At 40.6% G+C, this 24,159-nt stretch overlaps 1 protein-coding gene across 1 annotated transcript in view; it reads left to right on the top strand.

The window, feature by feature from the left end:
- The first annotated feature begins 761 nt into the window (after positions 1 to 761).
- The window catches only part of RAB3GAP2 (RAB3 GTPase activating non-catalytic protein subunit 2), a 93,824-nt gene continuing 70,426 nt past the window's right edge, over positions 762 to 24,159 (top strand). Inside the window, 2 exon segments of the mRNA XM_047703648.1 lie at positions 762 to 1,014; positions 20,661 to 20,722. Of these exon segments, the coding sequence (XP_047559604.1) occupies positions 900 to 1,014; positions 20,661 to 20,722 (177 nt within the window). The 5' untranslated portion in view covers positions 762 to 899.

Raw genomic sequence — 24,159 nt, 5'->3', positions numbered from 1 at the left:
ACTTTTTAAGGGTCCCCTGTCATGTTCTGTCCAACCACTTTGTCCTTCTCCCCTTCCTAGCATTGTCACGATTTCAGTTAAATAGTTGAGTAATTAATTGCTCACTATCTAACTGCCACTAAAATTTTAGCCCCGTGGACCAAGTATTTCATCCCTTTTATTCTCTGCTTCATACCCAGCGCCTCGCGTGGTTGGCATAGAAAAGACCAGCAACAAATATTCGCTGAATGGACGGATGAACGTTAGAATGAATGAAAAACCAAGTGGGTGTCCAAAACTTAAAAGTCTGTAATACAACGTAACCCCTACTATATTAGGCCGTGCATAGCACTATGGGAATTTACAGAAGGAGCATTTAAACGTTAGTCTTCACGGGGCTGATTTCCAAAAGAGAAAGCAAGCTCTTCAAACTCTGAGGCTTGTGTGGTGGACCGTCCCCCTCTGGCCTGCGCTGAGTTTAACAGGGATTCTTCTCTGGAATATCAGGATCGTGCCAACAGTAGGACATCAATAAGATTGGTTAAATGACTCAAAGCCTGGCGAGCACAACGTCCAATTAGGTCATCTCTGGCTTAAAGCCAGAACGAATAAAAGGGTTCGTTCCCGGGTGTAGGCGCAGAGCCGGGACGAAACCCGGCAGCCAGGGTACACGTCGACGTTGGTTCCCCGGGAGCCGCCGGTCACATGACTCGGACCTCGCCAGCCCCCGGCCAGCCTGGGCCGTTCCGCGCATGCGCAGCGCTGCGAGGCGGCGGGCCCGAGCGCGCTGACAGCTTCCGGTTTGGTTTCCCCGCCCCTGCGCGGCTAAAGCAGTGCGGACTCGGCTGTGGAAGCCGTGGGGTCTCAGGGGGCAGGGTGTGGTGAGGTGAGGTGGGTCCCCGAGCGGGGTTCCCGGAGCCATGGCTTGCTCCATTGTCCAGTTCTGCTACTTCCAGGACCTCCAGGCCGCCCGGGACTTCCTCTTCCCTCATCTGCGGGAGGAGACCCCCAGCGGCGCCGTGCGGAGGGACCCCAGTAAGTGCCCCTCGCCTCTCCCTTCCCCCGCTCCAACGCGGGTTCGGGTCTCCTAGCCGCCCCGCTGCCTTCAGAGCGCCTCGTTCCCCCAGCTCTTCCCTCTTCGCACCGCGATGATCCCCTGCCCTCCTCGTCCTACAGCTCCGTCCGCCTTGGCGGCGTCGGTGTTGTCTTCCTCTCGCCCAGCTCTCTCCTGAACCTTCGCCCTCTGGCCAGAACTGCGCCTTGCTTCCTGTCGCCTCTGCCGACTCCACTGCCCTCGCCCTCCTCCCCAGCTTTCTCTCCGAGTGCCCTCTCCATCTCCCCCTCCCTCCACCGTTCCCTGTTCCGCACGGCTTGCTCGGCGGCGATCGCATCCTCCTTCCCGTGCCTTGCCAGCTGTCAGCGCTCTCCCCCGGTACTGCCTCAACCTCCCGCCCCCTCCTCCATCCCTGGGGCCTTCTGCCACCCTCCCTCCTGAAAGTGTTCATCATCGCCAGGTCTCCCTTCTTCCAGCTCCTCGCCCCCCACTCAGATGTAGAGAATAAATGTCTGATTGACAAGTGAGTGACTCCTGAGGTGGTGAGTAAGCGTCTCCCACATAAGGAAAACCTGTCAGGAAGTGAGGGCGAATCGACGGTAGGAACGAAAATTACAGCAACGCGGCCAGGAAAAGTTAATTTCCTTGACTGAGAAGAGACGCCTTCCCCCTGTCATTATCATCACGCAGTGTTAAGTAAGCCCTTGTCCGGGTAGTATAAAGTCCCAAGTTGGTTTCTTAGATACTGCATAGCTTCTCAGAATTTCCCACGTTTCTCCCATTTGTGTTTATTGGTTTCTTCGCATTTCCCACCTGAAGCACGTTTGGTTTTGTAGTACCGCGCTGTCATTTTGGTCATTTTGTGCTGTACTGGAATGGTGAGAAAAGGCCCAGTAAATAAACTCCTTCCCGTTTCTTCAATGTAGAAGATACCAAATCGGAAGTATCTGTGCATGTTTACTCTGTGCGGGTCAGTAGTGCTGCAGAGCAAATAAGGGGGGCGGTCTCTGCCCTCTAGGGGCTGTGGTTTACTGGGACAAAAAGTAACAGCCGTACGGCATGATTGACACACGTGTGTGTGTATATGCATACATGCACATATATGTATTGGCACTAGCGGACACTCCCTGAAGTGGTCATACGGAAGCCCACCTTCGAAGTAACAGGTGCGTAGGGGAGAGGTCATAGGGTGTGCAGAGGAAGGGCGGCCTGAAATGAGGTGACATTTAGAGAACTAAGAAGAGCTCCACGCCTGAAGAGGAGGGTGTGGGGAGATGAGGCTGTAAAGGTGGTAAAGCGTTTAATCAGGAGAAACCTGTGGAAATGGTGGGACGCCTTTGAAAGACTTCCAGCAGAGAAAGGACATGGTGGTTTGTACTCACATTCATCCTGTTCTGTGCTTTGGTGGCAGTGTGGCAAGATGGAAAGCAGGGAGATTGGTGGGAGGTTGTTCCAATAATCCAAGAAGCCTTGTGAGCTTGAACTGAAATCACCTCAGCAGGACTTGAGAGGAAGAGATAGAGCGGGAAGCCATCAGGAGGTAGAGTCTGCAGGACCTGGTGAAGATCATCCGGTGGTGGGGGCGTAGCTGATGACTGAGAATGCTGAGAAGGCCTTTGGCCTGGGCGAGGACGTTTAATGAGAGAGAATGAAGGGGATAGGCTTTGGACCTTTTGCATGTGAAATGTTTCTGGTATGTCCAAGGGAGGGAGTGCGGTCAAACACAATCTAGAGGTCTAGAAGTTAGTAATTCCCCTCCGGGCCAGCGATGTTAATTTGAGGATTACCAGCCAGAAGGGTCAGTTCAGTCTCCAAGATGGTGTATGCAGTGAAGCGAACTGAGTACTGAAGACGAACCCTTAGAGGAGGCTGCTGTTTATGAGTCATGTAGACGTTAATGGGAAGAAGACAGAGAAAGGGGAAAACCAGGTGAGAGCAATGCTGGGAAGCACAGGGAGGAGAGGATTTGATGAAACGGCAGAGCGTCAGCAGTTGCAGATGGAGCTGAGGTCAGCTAAGGTAAGAATGCGTGAGTGCCCATTGGTTTGGGGAAGATGCCGGTGAGTGGGACCTCAGGACAGTTTCTGTGGACTGGTGGAGGCGCCAGGCATATTTACAGGCCATTGAGGAGCTAAAAATAAGAAGTTGACTTTTTCAAGGGGCCAGGTTGTGGAGGATGGGGGAGCCAGGACGGTGGACACAGGATGCGGAGGAAACAACACATTTTCTCGATCCCACTGCCACTCCCCCCCTCTTCTTTCATCTGGGCGGCGGCACCCGTCTTGTCACAGAACTTCCTGCTTCCACTATTGGCTTCTTGTAATTATTTTCCAAAAGCAGCCAGAGTGAGCTTTTAAAGACCATTTAGATCATGACATGCCCCTTTATAACTCTAAGGCTTTTAATTGCACTTGATATAAAATCTGAGGTTCTTACATTGTTTATAAGGCCCGCGGAGCCCTGCCTCCTGCCACTTCTCGCACCGGGTTTACTCTCCCCTTACCCTCTTGTGCTTCAGACATGCTTTGTTGTGGTTAAACCAGTCAGGCTTACTTGTGCTGGAGGCCTCTGCCCTTGCTCTTGCCTCTGCTTTGGCGGCTGTATGCAGATCTTTGCATTCTAGCTACGTCTTGTTAGTCAAGCCTCATCTCAGATGTCAACACCTCATGGAGGCCTTTTCTGATCACTAAATCTAATGTAGTCCTTCCTGCCCCCTTGATCATATTTGTTACTCTCAGTCATACTGTCTTACTTGTTTTTATCACTATGTCTGTGTTGTCCAGTATGGTAGCCTCTAGCCACATCTAGCTCTTGAGCCCTTGAAATGTGGCAAGTGCTACCAAAGAACTGAATTTTTAATTTTACTTAATTTAAGCTTAAATTAATTAAAATGTTTCAGTTGCAGCTAGTGCCTACCATATTGTATAGCACAATTAGAGGTGCCAAAATTTAGGCACATACAGGTTGAATACTTGTCCAAGGTCACACAGTGAAGGCTAGTGTAAGGATATCAACTAAATCCAGGCAGTTGGGGATATATAGGCGTACCCCTAAGCATCTGGATTAATTTGCTGTATGCGCTTACAGGCTTACGAGTGTGATTTAATTTATTATCCTTTTAAATCAAATTCTTAGGTTTGTGTATATTGGTATTATTGGGGCTTTCATCAATTCAAGTAGAAAATAAATGGAGAAAGAACTTAACCAGTGAGCCCCTTTAACAAACCAATATTTTACAGTTAAAACAGTGCTTTAATTTACTAATAAAGATCATCAAAATATCTTGTCCTACTCTTAATAATGTATTTGGAATTCTAGGGATGACTAGTGCTATAGATTCCTATAATCACTGCGTGTCTTGTTTTATTAAAAAACAAACAAAGAAAAAAAAATAGAATTTGTAAAGGGCTCTTCATTAAGAGAAACTGAACTACTCGGGTAGGACCTGCCTTAACCTACTGATGGTGTTTGACCTTGCTTTGCTTCACTTTTATTAATGTTATAAATGATTATTGGGAAAGGAGTCATGAGATCATTTTATCTTCCTAGCTTATATAGTTTTAATTTCTTATTCCAGCTCATTTATAGGGCATATGTAAAACCAAAACAACAATAATAATCTTGAAGGCTTATTAGTTGTTTTAATTATTTCAATGTGGACGGCTGGCATAGACCTAATGATAACTGGCACCTGGACATCCAGAACTCAGTACTACTCTCTTCCATATTTGAATTGTTGGAGAATAACAGTATGACTTTGTTACTTTGTATCTTCAATTGTGAAATGAGATTATCTTCTGTGGCTTTAAAGATTTTTTTTTTTTTTTTTTAATTTGTCAGAGAGAGAGAGTGCGTACACAAGCAGGGGGAACAGCAGGCAGAAGGAGAAGCAGGTTCCCTGCTGAGCGAGGAGCCCGGGGCAGGACTTGATCCCAGGACACTGGGATCATGACCTGAACTGAAGGCAGATGCTTAACTTACTGAGCCATCCAGGTGTCCCTCTTCTATGGCTTTAAAAGAGGTCTAGAACCTTACTATTTCTGAATGTTTACATTAGTGATAACTATTAAGTCTTGTTTCTCCTCAGATGCTATTTCAGACAAAACGTTTGGTTTCATACTTTGAAATTTCAGAGATGGGTAATAGTAGGGGTCCTCACGTAAACTACAGTGGCATAATTTCCAGTGAGACTGGATTTTTAGACCAGAACTTTGTGGTATTTATAATCAAGTTGGGCAGAGAAAGAAATACATGTACAGAGAGGGAGAATCAGAATATTTGGAGGTAATGGGTATTACAATATTGTGGATCTCCTAATTTACTTGATAAGAAAATAATTTCCTAGTGACATACTAAAGTAAGGCAGCTTTCCTTCTCATCTCTTACCAGAAAGATAGAAGATAAAGCATGCAGGGAGTTATGTTGGAGTCATCAATTAAAGTCATGTTTTTATACAGTCACTGAGCAAAGTGTGCTTTTTAGGATCACCTAAAATCATGGGGTCACTTTACATGATGGGATATTACAAAGGACATAAAATACCCATTTTTTATGCTTTGTGAAAAACTTTCTCTTGTTTGCGATCCTACTGGGGGGGGGGAACGTTTATAGGAGTTTCAGAAAATTTGTGGGGTTAATGGATTTTGTTAGCAATTTAAGATTGGAAGATTGAAATAAAATTTGTCAATGAGGAAACTGAGACATAACGTAGTCTTTAATTCCTTCATAGAGCTAGTGTTTGTTGAGTACTTCCCATGTACTAAGAACAAAGAGGTCTTAAAGGGTGAATAAAATAGGTTCCTCTCCTCAAGGAGCCTCCTGTCAATAAAGGAAATAAGCATGTAAAAGGAGTGTTAAGGTGTTGTCCTGTAATTGGGCACATGAGGGTTGGAAAATGAAGGAGTGTTAGTTCATGCTCTACAGGGGATTCAGGGAAGTTGTTGGAGAGGAAGCATCAGCTTTACCAAGTCTTATCCCATCAGATGGAGAGAAAATGGGATGTGAAAGGGGATGGGTTCAGAAAGCTGCAAGTAGGAAATTGTGGGAGAGTAGGGTGTGGTGAGGGAAGAAGCTGCAGAGATTGTCGGGAATTTAAATTTTACACAGTACAGGGTCATCAGATGGAAGTTAATACTTTGGAGTTATATGGAAATTTGCCCAAGGGTTAATTGGAAACAGGTAGTTTAAAATAAATTAATTTCCATATACTCTTATGAAAGTACCTAGTTTTCTACCTGCCCTTCTCCCACTTCACTAAAGGCTCATCTTTCACATATTCTGAATATTATTACAGTAAGTTGCTTCAGGGTGTTTTAAAAAAACTTCCCCTTTAATCAAGGCACCGTGAACTCCCCCATCCATCTCTCTGAGACATTTCCTAATAATTTTTGCTTTTATGTCTGTCATCAAAATTTGTGATATGTATGTGTTGTTTTTCTCAGTTATCAACTTTTAATAATAATTGCAAGAAGTCAAGAAGAAAAATTCTAATATGTGGAGTCTTACCACAAGAACACTTTTCTCAGTTCATGTTTCTGCAGAGAAATTTTTGGATTAATAATAAAAATAATATTAGAATAGCACTTTGGAGGAAATGGAATGGAAATAAGAATTTAAGGAGAAAAAAAATTACTTTTAGAGAAGATCATTTTTTAACAGACGTTGCTGTGTGTCATAATTTCCCTATAGTGTATAGAATCCACTGAATACATTTAGAAGGATGGTATACATTTATATTAAAATACCATGTTTATTTAAGAAATTACATCTTTCGTTCAAGGGATACATACCATTGAAAACCTCCTGGGATATATATAAATAAAAAGTTTTAAGGCAATCTTCTATAGGGCTCAGTCGTTCCCAATCTTTTTTTTTTTTCCCCATTATAGCACACATAAAAAAAAAAATACTTGGTATCTGAATAGTGAAAGCAGTTTTGAAAAAGAAGAAAAAAGTTGGAGGGCTTATACTTCTTGATTTCAAAACATTACAAAAACTGCAGTAATGAAAACCAGCAATTCAAGGTAATCAAACTGGTACTGGCATAAAGACAAATAGACCAGTAGGCTAGAGTCTGTAAATAAACCCTTGCATGTATGGTCAGATGATCTTTGGCAACGGTACCAAGATCACTCAGTAGGGAAAAGGACAGTTTCTTCAACAAATGGTATTGGGAAAACTGCATATCCAAGCACAAAAGAATGAAGTTGGACCTTTGTCTTACACCATATACAAAAATTAACTGGAAATGCATTACAGACATAAACACCCAACTGTAAATACTTAGAAGGAAACATAAGGGAAGGCTTCATGACATTGGACTTCATAATGACTTCTTGGTTGGATATAACACAGAAGGCACAGGGAATGAAAGCAAAAACAGGCAAATGGGACTATATCAAACTTTAAAACATTCGTGGCTCAAAGGATGGGGCCAAGAGTAAAAAGGCAACCTATGGAATGGGGGAAAATATTTGCAAATCATGTATCTGATAAGGGGTTAGTATCCTCAGTATATAAAGAACCTGTAGCTCAATAGTAAACTGATTAAAAACTGGGCAAAGGACTTGAATAGACATTTTCCCAAAGATTTCATATAAGTGGTCAAAAAGCATGAATAGATGCTCAGTATCAGTAATCATAAGAGAGATGCCTATCGAAATCATAATGAGCGATCGCATCCATTAGGATGGCTATCATTAAAAAAAGAAAAAAAATAACTGTTGGCAAGGATGTGGAGAAATTGGAGCTCTACACTGTTGGTGGAATTGTAAAATGATCCCGCTGCTATGGAAAACGTTATGGAATTTCCTCAAAAAAAGATAGAATTACTGTATAATCCAGCAACCTCATTTCTGGGTATATATCCAAAAGAGTTGAAAGCAGTGTCTCAGAGATATTTGCACACCTGTGTTCATAGCAGCACTACTCACAAAACCCAAGGAGTAGAAGTAATCCAAATGTTTATGTTGAATGAATGGATAAACACACACACACACACAAACACACACACAGAGCGGAATATTATTCAACCTTACAAAGGAAGGGAATCCTACAACATGCTACAATGGGAATGAAACTCGAGGACACTGCTATGAGAAATATTAGTCACAAAAAGACATGCTGTATGATTCCACTAAAGTAATTAAATTCATAGAAATGGGAACTAGAATGGAGTTACTAGGACTTAGGAGGAAGAACTAAAGGGGATTTATTTGATGGGTATAGAGTTTCATATTTGCAAGATTAAAAAGTTCTAGAAATCTGTTTCACAACAGTGTGAATATACTTTGCATTACTGAACTGTACACTTAAAAATGGTTAAGATGGTAAATTTTAGGTTATGTTTTTAGCATAATAAAAATTATGTCAGTTAGGGGCACCCTGGTGGCTCAGTGGGTTAAGCCTCTGCCTTTGGCTCAGGTCATGATCTCAGGTTCCTGGGATCGAGCCCTGCATTGGGTTCTTTTCTCAGCAGGGAGCCTGCTTCTCCCTCTCTCTCTGCCTGCTTCTCTGCCTGCTTGTGTCTGTCAAATAAATAAATAACATATCAAAAAAAATCTGTATATTTAAAAAAATTATGTCAGTTAATACGGTAATGGAGAGATTGGTCATACAAAATAGATAAAGCTACTCATGGTGGGTAGTGACCTGCTTTGCAGTAGCCCCAGGCCCTACCTGGCTGTCTTAAAAGATGAGAGGATTAATATCTTGGTTCAACCTGTAACCTGTTTGCAGTTTCCTAGGAACCTCTGCTATCCGCAGAGGGTAGCCATTGATGGTTTAAAAAAAAATTTTTTTTTTAATTTGGCAGAGGGTAACCATTGATGTTTATTTTTTATTTTTTAAAAAGATTTTATTTATTTATTTGACAGAGAGACGGCGAGAGAGGGAACACAAGCAGCAAGACTGGGAGAGGGAGAAGCAGGCTTCTCGCTGAGCAGGGAACCCGATGTGGGGCTTGATTCCAGGACCCTGGGATCATGACCTGAGCTGAAGGCAGACGCTTAACGACTGAGCCACCCAGGCGCCCAGCCATGGATGGTTTTAAACAAAAGCGTAGCATTTCAAGATTTGAGTTGTGGACAGATGGATTTGGTGGCTGTGAAAAGAATAGGTTGGGTAGTTCAAAGCTGGAGGTAGGTGACTGTTGGGGAGATGTTTATAGAAGTCAGATGCGGACCTTCAGAAGAAAAGAGAACTCAGGCAGTAACAATGGTGATGGAGCTTGAAACTTGCTAGAGTTAGCAATGGCAATCTATGAAAATGGAATTTGAGCTGAGAAATAGGATAACCAGTTAATATTTTGGAGACATTTTTATGTCAGCAAAGAAAGAATGGAAGGGAGTGGTGGGAGAATGTGGAAGCAGGATGACCAGTGTGGGGGGCCATTGCAGTATTCCAGAAGGGGGGGTAATCTCAGATTGGTATTCCTTAGGCATTATTTGATTTTACTTAAAGTGACAATCCTGGAATTTTAAGACAGCAAGTATTTTTTGATGACTGCTATGATAATACAACTTGGAACTATAGAGACCCTAAATGAACCTTCCTCATGCAGAGGAATCATTGAATCCTTTGATTCAATGAATCCTTGAATCCTAAAGTGTGTGCTGTGCCCATATTTCTCCTTTGAAAAGAAGACCAGAAACAGTCTTTCGAACATAGTTCATGTTTCTTTGTACCGTGTGAACCTACGTCTCACATATAAATTGCCCAGAAGAGAAGGTCAAGAGAGACATAGTTACTCATTATCACATTGCTGCTTTTTTTTTTTTTTTTTTTTTTAATCAGACATGAAACCACCTTCTGGCTAGTCATATCCTACCTTCTAGGTGTTAAAACTTCAGCGTCATGCTGTTTAGTATGGTAGCCACTAGTCATATGTGGTAATTTTAATTTATGTTTAATAGAAAATAAAAATAAAAATTCAGTTCCTTAGTCATACTAGCTACTTTTCAAGTGCTCATTGACTACATATGCCTAGTAGGTACCTTCCTGGATAGCACAGATACAGAACACTTCCATCATCAAAGAAAGTTCTGTTGTGCTGCTGTGGTGAGAATCCTCTGAGACTTTCTGCTTAGTCAACACACAGACCTGTTGCTTGGGCATTATTTTTTTAATTTTTATTATCTCATTCTTAAAAAAAATATGTATTCTGGAACTATGTGTGTGTGTGTGTGTGTGTGTGTGTGTGTGTGTGTGTGTGTGTGTGTACTTAATTATATAACTTCAACGCCTTTCCCAGTTTGTATATGCAACTCTGTAGCATTTTTTCTAAAGGCTGTGCAGTGTTCCAATGAAAACGCTACCAGGCTATATTTAACTATTTCCCTATCAACGAACACTTAGATTGTATCCAAAATTTTTGCTATAAGAAAATGCTCCGATAAGCATCCTTCGGCATGTCTTTATGTAGGATATTGGTTTGTTTGTTTTTTTTAAGATATTTCATTTTTTGAGAGAGAGAGAGAGAGAGAGAGAGAGAGAACAAGCAGACTCCCCGCTGAGTAGGGAGCCTGATGTGGGACTCGATCCTGGGACTCTAAGATCACAACCTGAGCTGAAGGCAGATGCTTAACCGACTGAGCCACCCAGGCGCCCAGGATATTGGTATTTCTATATGTACATTTCCAGGATTGGAATTGCCAAATAATAGAAATTCACATTTTAAATGCTGGTTTCAGTTGCCAGATTACTCTAAAAATTCGTCAAGTTCATTCCTATCCATGTTAAACAGAAATGCCCATTTACGTATGTTGTCATTCTGTGTTATCAGTTCCCTTGACTTTTGCTTAACTGATAAGTGAATAATGGTTCTCATGTGATAGTAAGATTATTATCAGGCTTTATCTGTATTTTTTTTAAAAAAGCAGGTAATAGCAAAGTTAAGCTGGTATTCGAAGAATATAAATGTGAAGAAAGTTTTCTCACAGAGACTAGTTGAATATTAGAATGGGTTAAATAATAGTGTTGAGTTGGCTTCTTTAGAATATGCAGAAAGTACCAAAATAGCTAGCATTGTTTACATACCTTCACCCATATATCATAATGGTGTACCCTTACCCTGTTAGCAATGCTCATCTCTTTCTGCTGCTTTGGATACAAATGAGTAACATGGCATTGTAGGAACAATTATAAAGGATGCAGTTTTTTTCTAATATAATATATTATTACCTTTAGTCCTTTAAAAGAAACAAAATAGAACATGGAATCAGGCAATTAAATTTCATTGTTTATAGGGATTGTTTTGTTTTGTTGCTTTTGTTAGGGTGGGTCTAAAGATTTCTTAGGTTTTTGGCCAAAGGGAGCGTGTTTATTTTTATAAACTTTTTAGAGCTGGGGGATATCGTATTTCTGCTTAAAGATCTTTGCAGTTCTGTCATTTTGTGAATTGTCTATTAGGGCATACTTTGTTATGTGATACGACAGGTCACTTATTTGACAACAGGGGTCGTTAGAATTCCAGAACTAAAAGGGCCCTTGGGACGCTTGAGTGGCTCAGTCGGTTAAGCAGCTGCCTTCGGTTCAGGTCATGATCCCAGCTGGGTCTGGAATCCTGTCCCGCCTGCCTGCATCAGGCTCCTTGCTCGGCGGGGAGCCTGCTTCTCTCTCTTCCTCTGCCTGCCACTCTGCCTGCTTGTGTTCTCTCTCTCTCTCTCTGTCAAATAAATAAATAAAATTTTTTAAAAAATAGAACTAAAAGGGCCTTTAAGATCTAGTATGATTTAGTGATGGTGGTTGCTTCCCGAAATGGGATGGCCTCATTTTAGATAGTTACATAATTTTATGTGCTGAAAAGAAAATGCTAATATGAAATTTATTTTCCCACTTCCCTAGAAATAGATTAATAATTCTGAGGCATAAGAAATTAAGAAGCAGCTTCTCTGTTTAGTTATTTTTTACTTTGGGTTAGTACGTGATGGGCTCTTTGCCTGGCCAAGGAGAGCCAGGTAAGATTTGTTGAAGTTTTTTAATTATTTTCAAGTCGTAAGTTCTAGAGGTTCTTTCTCCTTACAGAAACAAGTACATTTTCTGTTTTTTCTCTTGTCTCAGAAGAATGGAAATGGATGTGCTTCTGTGCTAATAAGATCTTTTATTAGACCATGGAGATTAAATTAAGTTATCCTTTTCCTAACACTTAATAATTTCAGTTTCTCATTTAGTTTTTGATCTTGACATAGTCATATTGGAAGAAGCAAATATTGCCAAATTAATTGCCCACTTCAGGATTCAATTTCCTTTCTAGCTTCAGGTTCTTCTTATATGAGAAACACTCTCAGTTTATGGGGACAGGCTGTTCAGAAGCAGATCGAAATAAGATATTTTGGGAATTAAAAAGAACTATGGAAAACAGAAGTTGAATTTCTTATTTGAGCTTTTGTTGGTGGAATAATTCACTCACTGGAAATACCCCTAAAAAAAGACAACTGTAATTTTTGATGATTGCATTAAAATGTGTTTTCTCTATGTTTCGATGATTATATCATTTAACAAATGAGAGAATGAATAGTTTTTTTTTTTTTTATACTAGTGTAATCTGATTTCTTCAGGGGAAAAAATTCTTTCCAGAAGGAGGTGTAGTTACATTTTACATGTTGAAGTTCAAGTCAGTAGTTTTACACATTCAGGCAAAACGTTGAACTTAATCAGGGTAAGAACAACAGTTGGTGCTTATGTTATCAGTTCCTCTAGGTAGTTCACAATAGTCATCTTCAGTGACAGGTATAAAGTTCAGGGTTGAAAAGTCAAATGACTAATCAGCGAGGAAGTAGTTGCTTTTTGTTACTATTATTTATTCATCTTGCCTGTTTTTATTTCTTTTCAAGTCATATACATTGGTTAGAGATAACCTTATGAATTTTTTTAATGTAAAGAACAAGTATGGTTCAAGATGTGGTATGAAACTTGAATGAACGCTCATCAAATGAGGTAGACTAATGAAATATTTTAAGCTGGCAAACTTCTGCAAAGACTCAGAATCTTCAACGTAGTCCTTCAGTTTCTGTGAATTTAAAAGGAAATTGGCTAAGGGTATGAAAATTGATTTTAAAGAAAGTTCACCGTTCAATAAAGGTTTGCACACACCCACCCCCACACCGCCAAAGTAAAAGATTCAAAACTAAGCAGAAATGTCTCATGTACTTAGAAGTGCCATTTTTTTAGTTTAGGTTGTACAGGAAATGGGGTGGGAACCCCCAGTTAAAACATGAGCCTTTAAGGGATGCCTGGGTGACTTAGTGGGTTAAACATTTGTCTTCGACTTTGGCTCAAGTCATGATCTCAGGGTCCTGGGATTGAGCCCTGCATTGGGCTCCCTTTGAGCAGGGAGTCTGCTGCTCCCTTTTCCTCTGCTCTTCCCCTCACTCCTGCGTGCGCTCACTCGCTCTCTCTCAAATAAATAAGTAAAATCTTAAAAAAAAAAAAAATGAGCTTTGAAATACTTAGCTTATATCCGGATGCTGTTCTGATGTAATATTGTTGTAAAGTAACTGCTTTAGGAGCCATTTCCGGCACATGAATCATAGCATGAAAGTAGCAAGACTAGGAAAGCAGTCTCATAATTTATTTTTAGACTTCTCCAATGGCAATATTTCCCATTTTTTAGAAGTTTCTTTATAGGTAAGTTTATTTTACTTTTTAAATTTTAATTCTAGTATTAATAACATACAGTGTTATATTAGCTTCAGGTGTACCATATAGTGACTGATTCAGCAATTCCATACATCACCCAGTGCTCATCACAAATGCACTCCTTAATCCCCATCTCCTATTTTACCCATCCCCCTACCCACCTCCCCACTGGTAATCATGAGTTTGTTCTCTATACTTAAGAGTCTGTTTCTTAGTTTGTCTCTCTTTTTTTTTTTCCCCTTTGCTTATTTTGTTTCTTAAATTCCACATATAGTTGAAATTGTGGTGTTTGTCTTTCCCTGACTTATTTACTTTAACCTTATACCCTTTGGATCCATCCCTGTTGTCGTAAATGGTAAGATTTTTTTATGGCTGATCTTCCACTCTTTATGTCTACCACCTGTTCTTTATCCATTCATCCTTGGTAATCCATGGAGCCATGAATATCCATTCATATGGTAATTCTGTTTTTAATTGTTTGAGGAATTGCCCTACAGTTTTCCACAGTGGAAATACCTTTCTGTATTTCCACCAGTTGTGCACAAGGGTTCCTTTTCTCCACATTCTCACCAATCCTTGTTGTTGTGTTTTTGATTTTAGCTATTTGGACAGGTGTGAGGTGATATCTCATTGGGTTTTGATTTGCATTTCCCTCATGAGTGATGTTGAGCATCCTTTTATGTGTCTGTTGGCCATCTGTATATCTTCTTTGGAGAAATGTGTGTTCATGTCTTCTGTCCATTTTTAATTGGATTCTTTGTTTTGTGTTGAGTTGTATAAATTCTTTATATAGTTTGGATACTAACCCATTATTAGATATGTTATTTGCAAACATCCTCTCCTATTCAGTAGGTTGTCTTTTAGTTTTGTTGACTGTTTCCTTCGCTGTGCAGAAGCTTTACTTTGATGTAGTCCCAACAGTTTATTTTTGCTTTTGTTTTCCTTGCCTCAGGAGACATAGTCTAGAAAAATATTGCTTTGGCCGATGTCAGAGAAATTACTGCCTGTGTTCTCTTGTAGGATTTTTATGGTTTCAGGTCTTACATTTAGCTCTTTTATCCCATTTTGAGTTTATTTTTGTGTGTGGTGGGAGAAAGTGGTCCAGTTTCATCCTTTATATGTAGGTGTCCCCTTTTCCCAGCACCATTTGTTGAAGACACTGTCTCCCATTGCATATTCTTCCTTCTTTGTTGAAGAGTAATTGACCATATAATAATCATGGATTTATTTCTGGGTTCTCCATTCTGTTCTCTTGATCTATGTGTGTATTTTTGTGCCAGTATCATACTCTTTTGATTACTACGGCTTTGTGGTATATCTTGAAATCTGGAATTGTGGTACCTCACGTTATTGGGGGTTTTTTGGTTTTGTTTTTTTTTTTTTTTTTTTCTCCCCTCAAGAGGAGGGGAGCTATTCGGGGTCTTTTGTGGTTCCATACAAATTTTAGGATTGTTCTGGTTCTATGAAAAATGCTGTTGTTATCTTGATAGGGATTGAGTGTGTAGATCACTGTGTCTAGTATGGACATTTTAACAATATTTGTTCTAATTCAAGAACGTAGAATATCTTTCCATTTGTGTTGTCTTTAATTTCTTTCATCAGTGTTTTATAGTTTTTAGAGTACGTGTCTTTCACCTCCTTGGTTAAGTTTATCCCTGGGTATCTTATTTTTGGTGCAGTTATGGATAGGATTGTCTTCTTAATTGCTGTTTGGCTGCTTCATTATTAGTGTATAGAGATGCCATAGGTTTCTGTATGTTGTTTTTGTGTACTGTGACTTTACTGAATTAATTTATCAGTTGTAGTTTTTTAGTGGAATCTTTAGGGTTTTTATAACTGGTACCATGTCAATTGCAAATAGAGTTTTACTTCTTCCTTACCAATTCGGATGCCTTTTCTTTCTTTATTCTGTCTAATTGCTGTAGCTAGGACTTCTGGTACTGTAGTGAATAGAGGTGGTGAGAATGGACATCCTTTTCTTGTTCCTCCTCTTAGGGGAAAAGCTCTCAGTTTTCCCCTGTTAGTCACTGTGGGTTTTCCATATATGGCCTTTATTATGTTGAGGTATGTTCCCTCTAAACTTACTTTGTGAAGGGTTTTTATCATGAATGATGTTGTACTTTGTCAAATGCTTTTTCTACATCTGTTGAAATGATCATATGATTTTTACCCTTTCTCTTATTGATGTGTATCATGTTAATTGATTTGTGAACATTGAGCCACCCCTGCATCCCAGGAAAAAAATCCCACTGGATGGAGAATGAAAATTTTAACAGTGTTAAGAGTGTCTATGTGCTAAGCACTCTTCCTGGTGCTTCGGATATAGTAACTCTAACAACGGTATGAAGTACAGTTATTAACTCCATTTTGCTAAAGAGGAAACTGAGACAGTGAGAGATTAAATAAATTGCCTGAGGTCATATAACTCTTTAGGGGTAAAACTGGGTATTCAACCCCAACAACCTGACACCAGAAACCCAAGAGTTATTTTAGACCTGTGTTGTCTCATACTGTAGCCACTAGCCACATAGACTTTTGAGCACTTGAAATATGGCTAGATCAAACAGATGTGCTTTAAGTGTAAAATATACATCAGATTTTGAAGACTTACTATGTGGTAAAAAGTAAAATATCTCATGAATAATTTAACATTGACTGCATATTGAAATGATATCTTGGCTGTATTATACTAAGTAACATATATTTTTAAAATTTTGCTTGTTTTTTTCTTCTTTTAAAATGTGGCTACTAGGGGGCACTTGGGTGGCTCAGTGGGCTATGCCTCTGTCTTTGGCTCAGGTCATGATCTCGGGGTCCTGGGATCCAGCCCCACATCGGGTTCTCTGCTCAGCGGGGAGCCTGTTTCTCCCTCTCTCTCTCTGCCTGCCTCTCTGCCTCCTTGTGATCTCTCTTTGTCAAATAAATAAGTAAAATCTTGAAAAAAAAATGTGGCTACTAGGGAAACCCTCTTGGGTCCCTTCCCCCTTTGGGGAGCTTTGTACCATTGCTCAATAAATTTTGCTTTGCTCCCCACCAAACAAACAAACAAAAAATGTGGCTACTAATAAATTTAAAATTGAATGTGTGGGGGCGCCTGGGTGGCTCAGTCATTAAGCATCTGTCTTCGGCTCAGGTCATGGTCCCAGGGTCCTGGGATCGAGGCCCATGTTGGGCTCCCTGCTTGCCGGGAGGCTTGTTTCTGCCCCTTCCCCTCCCCCTGCGTTGTGTTCCCTCTCTCCCTGTGTCTTTCTCTGTCAAATAAATAAAATCCTTAAAAAAAAATAATAAAATTGAATGTGTGGCTTGTATTATATTTTTATTGGATAGTGCTGCTAAGTGCCTACAGTGAGTGAAGAGTCTAACCGGAGAGAAAGAATAGAAGGGTGGTGGCAGGCAAAGGAAAAAAGGATATTTAGGATCAGATGAGATTGGCATTAAAGTTTATCTTTGAAGTTAGTGTGTTGAGAGTGATCCGTGGACAGTCTGCTTCAGATGTGCAGATCGAAGCCCACCCTGAAACGTCAGTCATCCCTAATTCATTATTTGTACTTCTTGCGGAGTTTTTAAGGCTACCTAGAAAGAGGAAGCTGCAGAAGAGACCGTAACTGGTTTTATTAAGGCAGTGAGTGTGAGTCTCATTCTTTTAATTTTCTGATCAATTTTGTTGAATTGGACTTCAGCAAAATGAAAGACATAGGAAGCTGATGACAGTTAAAAGATTTGCTTTTCAGTTTAGGTGCTTGGTACTTACTTATTTAATAAGTGGGGGGGAACACTTAAAATTACCTTATCATTTAGTCTGGGCTTTAACTGAGATGAGTGCTGCTTAGCTCAGTAAGCAAACTGGGTAAGTGCCATTGGCTTTATGATTTAGAGCTTTGTGGAGTGCTTGGAATTTTCACACTGGACCCTAACCACCCCAAACAGTGTATTTGTATATTCTGGTGCACTTATTCTATAATACACTTTGCTAAACTGACTTATACCACAGCTTGGTATTAAAATTCAAAATCTCCTATGCGTGATTTTGTTATAAATTACCAAAAGTTAAAAAAGAAAATTCTAATGGGCCAGGGTAATTTTAATCTCGTTATTCTAAGACAATCATGGTGAACTATTTTCAGCTTTTCTTTATAGTAAGTGATAATAAAAAATGTTATTTTGTCATGAGTATGTAGAATTTATAAATCTTAAGGTCTTAAAGTAGCAGTTCATATTGATGTTAAATAGGGACAGTTTTTTAATATATATTAAATACATTGCTTTTGTTATCCACAACCCTGATTAAGGATCAATTAAAAAAACACTGATAATGGAACCAACTGAAGAAACCACACTTCATAGAAAAGTTATCAGAGGGAACGTCTGCCTGAATAAAATTGTTTACTTGAATGGCAGCTTGATTAGACATTTATCAACTATTTTTTTAATATACACCATCCTTTTTTTTTTTTCAATAATGTGCTTGGCCTGCTGCATAGTTTGAAAGCATAAGAAATAACCTTGGGGGACGCCTGGGTGGCTCAGTTGGTTAAGCAGCTGCCTTCGGCTCAGGTCATGATCCCAGCGTCCTGGGATCGAGTCCCACATCGGGCTCCTTGCTTGGCAGGGAGCCTGCTTCTCCCTCTGCCTCTGCCTGCCACTCTGTCTGCCTGTGCTCACTCTCGCTTCTCTCTCTATGACAAATAAATAAATAAAATCTTAAAAAAAAAAAAAAAAAAAAAAGAAATAACCTTGGTATAGTGCTAAGATTCCAACGCTTTTTAGCAGCCGACAGTAACTGTCAAATAGCAACCTGCAAAATCGTATCAGAAGATTTTCAACAGACCTAAGGAGGCTGCAAAATTTATATTACCAGCACAGACTAGAAATAGATATAAGGGTAGTGTCCAGTTTGCAAATGTTTCCTTTTAAAAAAAAGGTTGGAATGCCTGGGTGGCTCACTTGGTTAAGTGTCTGCCTTTGGTTCAGATCATGGTCCCAAGGTCCTGGGATCAAGCCCTGCATTGGGCTCTCTGCTCAACGGCAAGTCGGCTTCTCCCTTTCCCTCTCCTCCTGTGCTCTCTTGCTTTCTCCCTCAAATAAAATCCATGAAATAGAATTAATGTTTTCCATTTTTAAGTTGAATAGAATCTAGAATGCATTTTCTTATAGTATTATAAATAGACTTAGGATTCCAGGCCAACCTTCAAACACATCTTTAACATTCCTGAGTAATAGTTCTGTTTCACCTTCCTTTCAACTCTGTTTGTACCATGACTTCTTTAGAAAATGTATTCCCGTGATAGGAGAAGATGTGTGATTGAGTCCCCTTTTCTCTCTTGTTAATAGAAATTTCTCAGTCAGGGGCCTTGAGAAATGGAAAAAAACCTTCATGAACACAAATATCTTATATAAAGAAAGTATTTTTCAAGGACTTCTCTTCCTGGATGTTTTGAATTATGGCATTAAGAGATTCTGGGTCTCTGCAGGGGCAGGAAATCCAAATTGCTACTGTCTTGTGTTTGATTGTATGAGTCATTTGTGAATTGAGTCAGGTACTTTTTATTCCAATATAGAAGAGAAATAATGCATTTTTTATAGTATTGTACAGCATTCAGTGAAGGTTATGTGTGCCAACTAAGCTTTTTGAAGGTTTATTTTCTTTTGTCTCTCCAGCACTTAGCACAGTGGCCAACACACTAAAGATACTGTGTTTGTTGAATGAATGAATGAAGGAGTGAATCATTCGCTGGCCCCACGAAGGGTTTGCAATTCTATGTGGTCTTTCCGAGTGGTGGTATTTCAATACATTCTTTTAATAGCAATATTAAAATTGAATCACGGATTTTAGAGTGATAAGCTTTTTGAGGTACTTTGCTTTCTCGAACAGGAATGGTAGGGGGAGACAAACCATGAGAGACTGTGGACTCTGAGAAACTAACTGAGGGTTTTGAAGGGGATGCGGGTGGGAGGGTTGGGTCAGCCTGGTTGGTGGTAGGTATTAAGGAGGGCACGTATTGCATGGAATACTGGGTGTGGTGCATAAACAATGAATCTTGGAACACTACATCAAAAACTAAAAATGTATTATATGGTGACTAACAAAATACAATAAAAAACAAGCAACAACAAAAAAAGAAAAACAGCATTTTTTAAAAGCTCTAGATGGGATGGCTTAGTTGCCATCAGCCCACAATAAGGCAGTTGTTTTTGGTGTATTGGAGAAATTAGCAGAATAAAGAAATTGCCTAAGTGAATTAGATTGCCAAAGAACAAGCTGTAATTTTCCAAATTATGAAAAAAACTTCTAAATTTTGATATCAAGGGAACGCTTCTATTTTAAAATAATACATAATAAACTTGTTTTGGCCTTAACTGCAAGCCCCATGTTTCCTAATTTTTATTCCTCTTCATAAACCATAAGCGGAGAAAGTATAGCAGAATACTTGTGAGCGTGGGCTTTGGAACTCTGGAAGCCCTGATTTCAACCCCACTCTGCCACTTAATCCTCTGTGATCTTGGTCAGGCTTTATAAATTAAATAACCTGGTTTTCTCACTGTAGTAAAGGGATGATAGAGAATCCTTGTCATGCTTAAGTGAATTAATGTCTATAAAGCAGTTAGACACATAGAAATGCCGAGTACGTGTTAGTTGTTGCTTGATTACTCCTCTATGTGAGTTACCGCTTTCTGCCTTTGTTCATGTTGGCCTTTTTTCAAGTATATTTGAGAAGTTCCTTGGTACTTTTTAAAGACTTAGTTTAAGGTGACTCCTCCCTGTATTTTGTCATGTCTCTCACTCCTCCCTTTTATGGTAGTTGTTACAGTACTCCCCGTGTACTACAGTTAATGTGTTTGCTACATTAGATCACAAAATCTTTAAGGACATATATATTTACATAGTATTTATATATCAGGTGTTGGTTCTATTATGTTTAGAGGAAATGTTTAGTAAAATATTTCAAGCTCTGTACTTCATGTAAGCAATTTTCATCTTTTTTAATAATAGGTAAATCAAACTGGGAAGATGATGGTTGGGGAGCATGGGAAGAGACGGAACCCCAAGAACCTGTAAGTCTTCATAAATGTATGCATGCTTGTTGAAAGTGGCATTTTCCATTTGTAATGATGGTGACATATTCCAGTGTTGACACTTTAAAACCTTCATCAAGAACATCTTTGTGTTTACTTACTAGTACTGAAGTAGATCCCTTTCTTAAGGATTTATTGACTTTATAGTTAAGGAGGCTAAATGGGGAATAACTGCTTTAGGATTCTTTCTCCTTTAGTAGTTATTATTTTAGACTTCTCCACTTACTCATTCAACATGTCTTTGGTAAGTGCCCACCATATTCTAGGCATTTTTCTAGGTGTTGCATGTATAGCCATGAGAAGGTACATGAAGTCCCTATATGTATTTTCACCTCTGGGTAATAGAAAATCTAGCCTAAACTGACTTAAATCACAGGGACATTCATTAGTTTTTATAGAAGGAAGGCAGGGTAGTATGGACTCATAGGCTGGTTGATTAGAAGATTCAACTATGTCATCAAGGACATAAGTTCTTTCCTTCTGTCTCCTCTGTATAAACAGCAGTGTGGACTTCATCCCAAAGACTGTTCTTCAATAGATGGGGTATGCCACCATGTTTCTTCATTCATGACCAGAGGGAGAAAAAGACTAGGATTTCCGTGATTCTTACAGGAGCAGGGAACAACTTTTTTCAGAAGCCTCTCATGAACCTTACCTATATCTCTTGGCCGGAATAAGGCCAGACACTCATTTCTGAAGTAGTCATGGCAAGGGATATCCGACTTTTCATCTGTCTGTCTTGCCATTCCCTGGGCCTGGAGCAATAAAGGGTCCGTTTCTCCTGAGGCCCATGACTGCACAGGAGAGGAGTTGATAACTGAATGAAATCAGGATTTCTTATGAAAAAAGAAGAATGAATGTATGTATTGGAAAGGTCTTATCATCCCTGTTCCCCGCAGCTTATACTTAGGAGAGAGAAGTTTTTTCAAAAAGAGAGGTAAAAGTAGCAAATGGTGGTAATCAAAGTTATATGGCGAATTCAAATGGTGATGTGGTAGCAAGTGATCAAGTGACCACCGTAGCTTGGGCAGAAGGCCTTTCAGAGGGTGCGACATTGGAGCTGAGGTCCGAAAGACAGCAGGGAGCCAGCGAGGTGACAGTCTGGCAAAGGGCATTGCACGCCAGGGCAACAATCCATGCAGAGGCCCTATGGCAGGACCGAGCTTGGAGTTCAGAGGACATAAAGAAGGCCAGTGTGGCTTGGCAGGACTGAGAGGTTACGAGATGGGGTCAGAGAAGGAGGCAGGCCTGATGTAAGGCTTTGTGAATTTGGAGTTTATTCTGAATGCAGTAGGAAACCACACATAGCTGATTTCTCATTTTTAAAGTTCCTCTTGGCTGCTTTTTGGAATTGAACTCGGGGGCAGAAGCGGAAGCAAGAAGACCAGTAAGGAGGCTGTTCTGATAGTGTAGTTGAGAAATGATGGTGACTTACATTAAGGTGATATCAGTGAAAATGAGAAAGTGATGGGTTCGGGATAAGTTTTAGAAATAACAGTAAGACTTTCCTGTAAGTTGGTTGTGAGGGCTGAAGGGAAAAAGAAAAAAATCAGGGGTTAACTTCTTTGCTCTGGGGTAGGGTGGGGAGTAGGTAAAGCATACTTGATAAGTTGTTGACACTCCCCGGGGCTGGGTAATAGGTCCCGTTCTCCTCATTTTGTCAGTGTTTGAAAATATCCATAATAAGTTTTTTTTTTTTTTTTAAGATTTTATTTATTTATTTGACAGAGAGAGAGAGAGAGAGAGAGGGAACACAAGCAGGGGAAGGGGGAGAGAGAGAGAAGCAGGCTTCCCACGGAGCAGGGAACCTGATGTGGGGCTCTATCCCAGGACGCTGGGATCATGACCCAAGCTGAAGGCAGACGCTTAACAACTGAGCCCCCCAGGCACCCCCAGTTTTTTCTTTTTTTTAACCCTCCCAGGTATTTGGCTTGAGCAGCTGGATGGATGGTGTGCGGTTTATGGAGTTGGGGAAGACAGAATAGGTCTGGGGGGGGTGTGAAGGAGGATCGTGTTGTAGGAAGCAGAGCATGCTGGTGTTAATGCAGATTTACAGAAAAGCTCCAAGGAGAGATGAGGAACAGGAAACCATTTCAGAAGGCAGAGAATTGGGATGTGTTGAATAGGATGTAATGTAGCTCAAGGAACGTGGTTATGGCAACCCTTTAGCCAACAAACACCTTGTTCCTTGCCCCTCTAGTGCTTTGTCAACATGGAGACACAGCGGTACTCTGTTTGGACTACGTCTCACTGGCTTCTGCTTTCTCACGATTTAGACTGTTTCATGGCTGGTATTTGAATCTTTCATTTATCTTGGATTCTTTCTCTTTGTTTCACACCCGGAGCTCATAAGAGGATTTGATGGGGTCTGTTCATCACCATCCAATATAGGATATTTCTGGAGGGCATAGTGTTCACGCCAGGCCACTGTGTGGGGTGTTAGCCTTCCTGTCGGTGCTGCCTTCTGGCTGCACACCACCAGCAGTCCAGCTCGCTGTGGCAAGACTGGGGAGCGGAAGGAAGGGAGAGGAGAGGTGTGTGTAAAGCAGGTTGGAGGCTCTGCATGGCTCCATGTGAGCCAGCCTCTCAGGGGGATGTGGCTGCACTTTGCGAATTTCTCAGGAAGAGGTAGTGTAAGTAGCAGCTCCTTTGCATGTTGTGTCGGGTGCATTTACTTTTAGTATTTGTTCTAGAATCCTATAGCTAGTGACTATCATGAGTAATTCAACAAGCTCCCGAGCAAGTTGAAGGTTTTCTGGAGTAAACCTCATAGACATGGCATGTTAAAGTGGACACAAGCGGGCGCCTGGGTGGCTCAGTGAGTTAAGCCACTGCCTTCGGCTCAGGTCATGATCCCAGGGTCCTGGGATCGAGCCCTGCATCGGGCTCTCTGCTCCGCAGGGAGCCTGCCTCCACCTCTCTCTCTGCCTGCCTCTCTGCCTACTTGTGATCTCTGTCTGTCAAATAAATAAATAAAATCTTTAAAAAAAAAAAAGTGGACACAAGCATTTGTAATCTCAGAGGAGGTTGTTAAGTACGTAAGATGGTGCTGGTGCTGAGTTATGGTACTTACTTACACACCCAGAGGCCCACATCTTAAAGTGTCTGCTGTGCATGGTTGCTTCTTTCTGGAATGGATTTTTACTAGTGAGTGACATAGTTGAGGAGTTGAATGTGAGGCGCGTTTTCCTCACGAACATCTGCATTTTCTCTGCTAACTTTAAGGGAGTGGTTGACTGTTGGGTGTCATAGACCTGCTCTTTGGCTCAGCTAGCAGTGTGCCCGCCTTAAGTGTCCACTTCATTATGGCATTTTAACCTAACACAATAGGAAATTATTGCAACTACGATTTGGGGTCAGAGAAGCAGTAGGCCTGAGGTAAGGCTTTATGAATTCGGAATTTATTCTAAATGTGA

This window comes from Lutra lutra, chromosome 15 (assembly GCF_902655055.1).
Source record: "Lutra lutra chromosome 15, mLutLut1.2, whole genome shotgun sequence".
Lineage (NCBI taxonomy): Eukaryota > Metazoa > Chordata > Mammalia > Carnivora > Mustelidae > Lutra > Lutra lutra.
This window is presented reverse-complemented; position numbering and strand designations above follow the sequence as displayed.